This window comes from Austrofundulus limnaeus, unplaced genomic scaffold (assembly GCF_001266775.1).
Source record: "Austrofundulus limnaeus strain Quisiro unplaced genomic scaffold, Austrofundulus_limnaeus-1.0 Scaffold601, whole genome shotgun sequence".
In the NCBI taxonomy this organism is placed as follows: Eukaryota; Metazoa; Chordata; class Actinopteri; order Cyprinodontiformes; family Rivulidae; genus Austrofundulus; species Austrofundulus limnaeus.
The window spans coordinates 264585-274922 of NW_013953003.1; the positions used below are offsets into that span (position 1 = coordinate 264585).

Below are 10338 nucleotides of genomic sequence, written 5' to 3' on the forward strand. Positions count from 1 at the left end.
GTCTGAGAGTTTCAGGCAAACGAGAGACGAAACGTTTCATTAGAGAAGAACCCGTCCAGAGGACCTATACAATTTTTTTCTTTTTGACAAATATGAAGACAAAATGTCAAAGATTATCAAGAGATATGTTTAGATTTGGGTTTGCTTATTTCTTTGTAAAGACTGTTTTCTATCTCATAGTTTTGGTTCCCCTTTACTTTGCAAAAGCATTTCAAGTTTCAAATGCATTTTCATGTATTTTTGCTGAGAATTATGTAATGAATCAAAAAATTCTACTGGAATGGGATGATTTTACTTTAGAATAAAATATGATAATAATGTGATGATAATAATAATGGCTTTAGTAGTATTGTCATCAGTGAATGTTCCAATACAATGACGAAATTTGTGTTCTGCATTTGACCCATCACATGTGAGAAACACCAAAGTGGAGAAGCGAGCAGCTAACTGAACTGAACTCATCAAATGCTCCGAAGCAGGTCGTATCTTCAGCCTCTATTACCAGGGTGGCTCAAAGAGAACCTCCACTGTGATTCCAAAACTTCTGATTGTCAATTCAACATAGCCTGAACAGAGGCCCCTGAACATTAGGACCGTAATTAACAATAAATGTGAACAACATTAAAGGGGCAATATCATGTAATATTAGCATTTTTTTAGCTTTGTATCATGTTGTAATGTTATCCTCTCATCAAAAACATGTCTTGCTTTGATTCATTCATGCAGGTTTGAGAAATCCTCCCTTTCCAAGTCTGTTGAAGATATCGACCTTCCAGAAAACCTTTCAACTGAACTTTCCTGTGATTTCTGAAGTCGGATGAGTTGAAATGTGCTCAACAAACGTGTTTATCTGTTACGAAATTAATACCGAATCTCCGTAAAATCCTCTCAGCTTGTCCGATCATTTGTGAGCGTGGCAGARAATGTATGCAAATGATTTGTGTGACGTCATGCATGAATGCCCCACTTGACTAGTGTCCAACTAGCCTGAATGAAGGTTCCCATTGAGAGTTTTTAGTTTGTTCCCACCACATCAAAATGTGTTTGGTCTAGACAACAAATCCCAAGTTTATTTTCAATCAGCACTTTGATGTGTGAATAAGTAAATGTGACTCATAGTTTAAAATGGCTTTAAAGTGTTTAGAAAACAATTTTTCATTTTCAGCCCATTCGTATTAAGACCAGAGAGGGTCAAAACGAACAGAGTTTTCTCTGAGCAGTATGTGACAGCCTTTGTGTTTAGCAGCCTACCTTGAACAGTAACAGTGAAGGAGTGTGTCACGTTTCCGTAGCTGTTGATGGCTCTACATCTGTATTCTCCATCATCATCTTCAGTGATGTGGTCAAAATGAAGCCAACGATTGTAATTCTGTAGCTTGGCTGCCAAATTACTGTGGTGACCATTAATCTTCTGCCATTCCACCCTGGGAGTAGGCCTGTAGAAACACAGATAAAGATCAGAAGACAAACAGAGAATGAGAAAGAGATTTGATAGGTAACAGGAAGGAGCAAAGCAGGAAATGACTGGTGACATCAACATGAATCAGTGGTGAATAACTGCAGATTATCATGTAATAGTCAATCCATAGTTTAACTAATCTTAATGTTGCTCCGTTCTTTAAATACTGGACACTTACGTAAAGGAAAAAGGATATTAGCAAATAAAATTACAAAAAGAGGATAAGAACGTGTAATGAAAATGGATTAGTAATAAACTCCTGACAAGAGTTTGCACATGAAACTTAAAAAATGCAACTGTCATCTGTCGTAGTACCTAAGATCTGATCACTTACAAAAGGATTTTGTGGTATAGCACTGCTGTGAAGCGTCCAAATTCCAGTTTTTCTCAAGCCATCTCCTGAGAGCCTTTGAAACTTGTTTGGACATTTAACTGCAATGACTGTGGGTTGGGCATTATCGTATCGTGTGCAATTAATCTTCAGAAAACATTAATCGATTATTTTTTGGCACTTGACGATTAATACGATTAATGCCACCAGGCGGACTGTCCGCTCGGTGCTCCTCTCCGCTTCAAATATGACGAACATTAAAAAAAGTTGTGTAATTTATTTGTCTATCAACACAATTTAAAATTTGATGTATAGCCTAATAGTCTGTAATTTTGACACAATTTTGAACATATTTTTATGAAGAGCACATCTTTCCCACTAAATTGGTCATGTGACCAGGACATAATGGTGTCCAGGGACTCCAGGGGATTAATCGTCAAATTAATCGTTATCAGCTAAATACCACAATTAATCGTGATTAATTTTTTTGCCAATATTGCCCAACCCTATTGCTACATAAAGGCATATGAGACACCTGGGAATTTTTGGGACAGTTGGCACACAAAAGCATGGGACATTTGGCATGCAGGGACACATGGGCTCAATTGGGACATTAAAGGAGCGGGGTTGCGMGTCCTCACGGAATATATGGGAACTATTGGGACATTTGAGGAGTGGGGTGCAGGTCCCCTGGGGAACTATGTGGACATTTTGTCCACTGGACATTTGGGAATTATGTTGCTCTACCTGGTGGTCATTTTGAGGTTCCAAATTTTCTATTGGGCTAACCGTGGGGGGCATGGGGACGGGCCCAGGGTCCACACAAAGCCCCCGGCCCGCAGAATGCCACAGCGCTGGTCCTTATTTTTACGAGCTTCAGTTCGGCCAGGGCTGAATTTGGAATTTCTGACATTTTGTGCTACAACTTTTTCAGGGGCCATGTGCCAAATGTCTGGTGCGACCCTAAGGGAGATTGGATAACATAATCTAGTGTGTTCAGAGTAAAAAATACAGAAATCAAAAACAGAAATCTGTTTCTCTGTTAGGTCCAGAGAAATCTGTGTCAAATCTCTGGGTGAACATGTTTTTATGTTTTTGCTGTAGATGCGTTAAGGCCAAGATCACTATCAGCCCTTCATAGTACCAACAAGAATTTACAACTACTTTCACCCTTTCATGTTTTACTGTTGTCTCTGAGCCGTACTATGCCTGCTGCATAGGACGATTTCAACTAAATGATGTCCAGATTTATCAAATTCCTCTGCATCACAGCTGAAACACTGTGATGATGTGCAGTGACTTGTTTCTTCACATCAACTTTTACTAGGGTGGGCTTATCAATCTAAGTATTGATAGTATCAATACCAAGCTGATCATCTTTATTGGATCAATACTGACATGGTGACATTAATACATTGGTTTACATTTTATTTGGACTATTTATTTCATTTTTTATGAAGTAAGTGAAAAAGTCAGAGTCTCCAAATCGACTGGAGTTATGCTGCGTTCACACCGAACGCGATTTCAGCTTCAAAATCGCAGCCAACGRTGGACGTTGGTCGCTTGTGCACTTTGAGGTCAAACGCAGGTCAGCTCTTGAAGCGCTGCACGGCAACAGCCTCCCCGCCCCTCCCTCCTCTGTCGGGCTCTGTTTAACGTCGGACGAGGAAGTGGCTTTGCTTTATTTACAGAGAGCAAGAGCATGTCACGTTCATCAGATAATTAATTCATAATTAATTCACCAGATAATTCAGAGACATTCTGAGTTTCATCACCCAGGAGCTGCYGGAGAGGCTCACAGCTCGCTTTCAGGACTATTTTTGTCCCGAGTCCAGTCTGATGAGTCGCTGCCACGCATTGGTGAGGATATCTCTGTCAGGACACCGACTGCAGGCACTCGATTTCAGCTAAAGAGCTCCTCTCCATCTGTTTCAGGTTAGTGGACATCATTCAGTAAACTGTCCCGTCGGGAAATATGTCGCTACATCACACAGTGGAGTCTCTCTGATTGGTTGACGCGACGCGTCGAGCTGCAAAAGTTCAGATTTTCTAACTTCAGTGATTTGCGCCTCAGCGCGTCGAACGCTCAGATCGTTCAAATCGTTCAAATCGCGCTGCTCTAACCGCGCTTGAGGCGCCGCAGCACTTCCTGACGCTGATTGAAGCGCGTCCACCATAGACTTTGTATGTAAACCTGKTGCTCCTGACGCTGAAATCACGTTTGGTGTGAACGCACCATTAGTCATTAGCCGAAACCTTTCCTGTTCGCCATGCCCGTGTGCACTGGAAGGTATGTTTTTTATTAGCTTTGTTGTTGACATTGTTACATGTATATTTGGTAGTTTTGATTACTTTTGTATTTCAGCCATTTTTTTGAGCAATCCATAATCAAAATAAGTCTGCATCCTTAGGTCAAATCCTGACAACTTTATCTGTTTTGGTTTATCGTTAGTTTTTACCATTGTTGTGCTGCAGGAAAGCTGCAAATCTCTGTCAGAGTAACCACTGGTCTCTTGGATGTACCTCTGATTCATGCCTGTTTTACCAGTGTCGTGAGTTTTGCTGGATGATCTTTTCTTCTAAGGAGTTTTTTTTTAACTGGTGTTGATTCTTGGGGCTATTAGAACAGGTCTCTATACTGAGTTCATGTTGATGGTTCGATTGARCACAGCTAGAACCTTTTTGCCTATGTTACTTCTGAAAATAATGGTTGTCTTTACAAAAGAGTGGGGTGAATACATATGCATACACCTTTCAGTTTTACCTTTGTTTCAAATTATTGTAAATATTTTGACCTCAATTACTGTCATATAATAATCCAAAGTAGTTTTGATTAATTTCCAATATGTAGGAGGATAGAATAAAATTAATGCCGAGGAGAATGAATACTTTAGCAAAACACTAGAAAAACAAATACCTAAACGTCTGAACAAAATTTGAAAAAAGGCTGGGCAAAGGGGGTGTTCACATAGGAATGAACAATGTATCACACATCTAATGAAGTCAGCTTTCCCTATACATCATACATACATTGTTCAAAAACAGGAGAGGATACATACAGGCCTTTTGGGATACATTCAAGGGTGACACTTTGACCTCTTAGAGTCTGCACCAACGTGTGAGAGCCAGTGGGACGAAGAAGGTGTGGCCTTCTAGCATGATGGATATCATTAGCTGAGGAGAAAAAGAAAACAAATGCTTGTTTTTACAGGTGGTTAAATCTCTTTCTTAACATAATTGTTAATTTTAGGGAATATTGTTCATTTAGACAAGATTTTGTGACAGTTTGTGTTTTTCCTCTGCCTCCTGATTCATCATGCCAATAACTTCCAACTCACCACCAAAGAAACTGGCTGGGACAATCTCAAATTCAAAGGTACTTTCATTAATTCTCTACCCATAACAAACCACACTCTCTGAATGATCTAATTGGATTGGCCATTCGCATCGATAATTGCCTTTGTGAGCGTCGTTGAGAAAGAAACTATGACTTCCAGCACCCCAGAACTTCTGCATTCCCGATATCATCCGGAGCACCGTCTATGGAACCACACTCACCCAAGCCCGAGCCAGAACAGATGCAGGTGGGGTGGGCTCAGTTAAAGTGTTTGTATTGTGGAGGAAAGATGTACCGTTTGGGGAAAAGCCCTGACCCACCAGTAAAACGGGATTCTGGTGAGTTGCTCTTCATTTTCCCCTGATTCCCAAATTACTCTCCATTCCACCACTGTTATCTATTAAGTCAAGTTACCCATACATGCTTTGGTAGACTCCGGGGCTGAACAAAACCTAATTTCCACTGATCTGGTCAAACAGCTTCACATTCCCACACAAACTCTCGACCCTCCATTACCAGTTGTTCGAACCACTGGCCAAAACATCTCCAGCACCACTCACAAGGTCCGCAGCTTACACGTCATCGTTTCCTGAAACCACGGGGTTCCGATGAGTTTTTTTGTTTTCTCTTCTCCTACTTCCCAGTTAGTTTTAGGTTGGAGTGATTTTTGTTTAAAGAACTATCTGAAGTTCACAGTCCCTGTCTCTGGAAAAAAGAGATGCCCCTCCTGAGAATATTGACTTTTCCAAAGTACCCCAAGAGTATCATGACCTAAGCCCGGTGTAGCCCAGATCATTTAAATGTCTTAAAGATTTCCAGAGACTGGAATGGATGTGGACCTACAACTGAATAACATTTAAAATKATCCCCATTCAAGATGGCTTACATAATTAATGAGTCTTTTTTATGATATGTCCTGAAATAAGCTTCCACAGTTTGCAGTCAGGGAAACATTTTGTGTGTGCACTTACTAGGTAGGACGGTAAGCCGTACAACAGTATCAGGAAGGATGGTCCTTGCTGCTGTGTAATGAGCAGTGCAAACATATTCATTTTTGCTGTCTGCCTTTAGAAGATTTGAAAAGTACAAGTTTCCATCCAGGCCAATCATTACTCTGTCGCTCTGCTCAATGTGCACCATACCTGGAAAAAAAAAGACACAGAGCTAAAATATAACAGTGTAATATAGTTTGGACAAAAACATGATTGAGTTTTTTTGCATAATACGTTTGTAAAATACATTCCAGTACAAACAGAACATTTTTGTGTGTTACAATCCAAACCTGTAAATTAACTTTTAACAAAATGACAACACCRTTTTCATTAACACTTTGTAAACTAAATGCTGCATGTCTTTGCTGAAATTTGATAAAAATGCTAAAACCGATTTGTGAAAGATAAAACAAACACTAGATAAAACCTAAAAGTAACAAATGGCTAGCTAAAAGCAAAACGCTAGCTAAAGGTAGCAAACTGCTAGCTAATAACTAAAACTAGTATTAGAGACAAAATAAAGCAAATATCTGTCATTGTTTGCATAGAAATTAGAACCAGAAATGCAGACCCACATGGTGAGCTCAAATACTGCATTACTTTTGTTATTATTTAATTACAAAAGTACTACAAAACAAAAGGCTGAAGTGCTGGCAAAAAATACAAACTAACAAAATTCGACCGTGTCCCTCAGAGACTCCTGTGGGGGGTACTCCGGGAGTATGGGGTACCAGGCCCATTGATACGGGCTGTTAGGTCCCTGTAGGACCAGTGCCAGAGCTTGGTCTCCATTGCCTGTAGTAAGTCGGACTTGTTTCTGGTGAGAGTTGGACTCCACCAAGGTTGTCCTTTGTCACCGATTCTGTTCATAACTTTTATGGACAGGATTTCTAGAAGCAGCCAAGGTGTTAAGGGGATCCTTTTTGGTGACCCTAGGATCACACCTCTTCTTTTTGCGGATGATGTGGTCCTATTGGCTTCATCAGATCCTGATCTCCAGCTCTCACTGGAGCGGTTCACAGCCGAGTGAGAAGCAACCGGGATGAGGATCAGTGCCTCCAAATCTGAGACCATGGTCTTGAGTCGGAAACCAGTAGGGTGCCTTCTCCAGGTTGGGGAGGAGGTCCTGCCCCAAGTGGAGGAGTTTAAGTATCTCGGGGTCTTGTTCATGAATGAAGGAAGAACGGAGCAGGAGATTGACAGGTGGATTGGTTCTGCATCTGCAGTGATGCGGGCGCTGTACTGGTCTGTCGTGGTGAAGCTAGAGCTGAGCCAGAAGGCAAAGCTCTCGGTTTACTGGTCGGTCTACGTTCCTACCCTCATCTATGGTCACGAACTTTGGGTAGTGACTGAAYGAACGAGATCACCGATACAAGCGGCTGAAATAAGTTTCCTTCGCAGGGTGTCTGGGCTCTCCCTTAGAGATWGGGTGAGAAGCTCGGTCATCCAGGAGGGACTCAGAGTAGAGCCGCTGCTCCTCTACATCGAGAGGAGCCAGTTGATGTGGCTCGGGCATCTGGTTAGGATGCCTCCTGGATGCCTCCCTGGTGAGGTGTTCCGGGCATGTCCCACTGGGAGGAGGTCCAGAGGAAGACCCAGGACACACTGGAGGGACTATGTTTCTCAGCTGGTCTGGGAACACCTTGGGATTCCCCCAGACGAGCAGGTCCAAGTGGCTGGAGAGATGGAAGTCTGGGTCTCTCTGCTTAGGCTGCTGCCCCCGAGACCCAACCCCGGATAAGCGGCCGAAAACGGACGGACGGACTAATAGTGTTATATACTACTGAGATTAATTACTTTGATTGAGAATAAATAATAAATAAATCAGAAAATATCAATTATGAACATTTTAAAGATGTCTACATTGAACATAGAGTTGAAAATAATCAACAGGAAGCTTCTTTGTGGCATGTACATAATGTAATTCTAACAAACTGATCAAATGATGTAACTTTTATTAGCAATTTAGACATAAAAAATGTTTCATAAGTTGGCATAAGTTGTCTAGTGTGACAGGGCCTTAAGTCTGAAGGAAACGGAAGTCTGAGCCTTTTGCGGAGACCAGACCTGAAAGGTTCAATGCAATTGGCCCAGTGCTGTAAAAAGATACTTCACATGTGCAAAATAGATGTTTTTCACTGTGTTTGAGCAGCTTCCTGCATTTAATTCTGGTTTTCAGTTTAAACWTTCSTACAAAACACTCTTTGAAATCTGAAACACAATGAAAACTCTCAATGTGTACATTCCCTTCTATTATCTATACCTGCTTCTTCSTTTCAGGGTCCCCAGCGTCATACATTACTTCCATAAAAAGACAACTTGTTGGTATACCTGATTATTCTCAACTACTGTATTCTTAACTATTAACTACAATATATCTTAATCATATTCTTAAATAAAGCAGTGGAAAATCAGGTATCCCATTAGATATAAACTTTATCAGTATAGCTTAATTGCATTAGGTGCTAAACTTCAAAAGTATGAACACAGGGAAATTAAATTTCAGCTTTACACCTGTGATCTAAAAACCACTTCCAAAGATAAAGTTAAATATGACAATAGAAAAGTTTTTTTTCTGTTTTCAAATAAAAATTTCAAAATAAACAGTTTAGAGCTGTAACCATACTGTGATACAGTGAAACTGTGTTATTTTGCCTACATTTATCATACTGTCAGAACGTCAGACCTTCCCATGCCTGATTCTTATAAAATAATAAAACCAAACTGAAAGCCTGACTCACTCATGTTCATCCAGTAGATTTTTAGAGGAGTCGAACTCTGTGGTGGATTGCAGGTCAGGATGATGCTCTCTCCCTCATATGCTGTCTGATGGAGTTTGTTCTGTTTTACCAGATAGGGCTGAGCTGAAACACAAAGCAGCAAACACAAACAGCCTTTTAACGTCCTTCACATGAAACTGAGATGAACACGATTGATTTGAGATCAATTCATGTTGACATGTAAAGGGAAAAAAACATTACATCTGTGGTGTTAAATAAACTTGGCTTGTTTTCTCAAATTTATGCTTTTTTCACAGCAAAATCCCATGTGRCAACATACTGTAACTGGTGTGAGCTGCACGCTGGCACAGTTGGTGAGGACAGTTTTTCACCAAGATCCTTTATTTTAGGATTCAGCTGGAATGTTTTCTATGGGCGCGAATTTGGCCCATATATATTTTGAACTTGTAAATCAGACTGGGGCGGCTGTGGATGAGTGYTTAGAGTAGTCGCTCTTCTMATGCGAGAGTTGGCGGTTCGATTCCCCACTATTCAGTCACATGTTGAAGTGTCCCTGGGCAAGACACTGAACCCCCACTGCCTCTGATGTGTCCCAGTAAAGCACTGATTAGTCTCCACAGATGATTGTACATGGTAGCTTTGTAGAGATCTAACAGAGGGCTGTGTGAATGGGTAAATGAGGACACAGATTGTTGTATGAAGCACTTTGAGTGTCCTGGTTGGATAGAAAGGTGCTGTACAAGTACAGTCCATTTACCATCTCTGTGGCTTTATACTTAGAGGATTCCAACCCTTTCTTGTTTATTTCTCTTTTTTATGTTTTTATCTGTTTTCCCAACCTACAGTCCACTCAAAGGTTTTGGAACAGCAAGTCAATTTTCTACWAAATGTTGCTTTWTTATTATTATTATTTGTGGCAGTGAAGTAATCAGATAGCACTGTCTAAAGTTTTATTAGGGAATAAACTGAAAACTGTAAATCAGCAGAAACAAAAACACACTTTGCCTTCCTTTTTCTGTTACAGCTTCAATAGTTTCAGAGTTTATCAGAACTCTACTGCAGGCCAGGCCAACCAGTCAATCGCGATCGACCGATCGCTCTTTAGCTGGTTAGCAGTCGGATTACAGAGCAATGGATCACGGATCTTGTAGAACACAACATTGTTTAACATTGCAGCCTTAAACGCACTCTTGTATAATGCAACTTTTGTTTGTTTAACATTGCAGCCTTGAATGCACTCTTTGCAACGTTTGTTTAACACTGCATTCTTGAACGCGCTCCAGTCTCACGAGTTTTGGGTGCTATGAAACAGCACTCCGAAAATGATCTTGCGAGACTTTAGGGTCACGTGTTCACAACATAGCAGAGAGGTGGGGAAAAAATGAACGAAAAATGAGCTAACAAGCAAATAAAAACTTATTATTTTCACCTGGAGTGGGAAGAGGACTCATATGTAATTCGAGCGCTGCCTTGGCTTG

The 10338-nt window shown here is 40.7% G+C and overlaps 1 protein-coding gene across 1 annotated transcript in view; it reads right to left on the reverse strand.

Moving 5' to 3' along the window:
- LOC106531143 (neural cell adhesion molecule L1) overlaps positions 1-10338 on the reverse strand; it is a gene marked incomplete at its 3' end in the record, with an annotated part of 69753 nt that overhangs the window by 26320 nt on the left and 33095 nt on the right. The window contains 4 exon segments of the mRNA XM_014026929.1: positions 1252-1436; positions 4850-4964; positions 6099-6269; positions 8861-8983. Coding sequence (XP_013882383.1) covers positions 1252-1436; positions 4850-4964; positions 6099-6269; positions 8861-8983 — 594 coding nt within the window.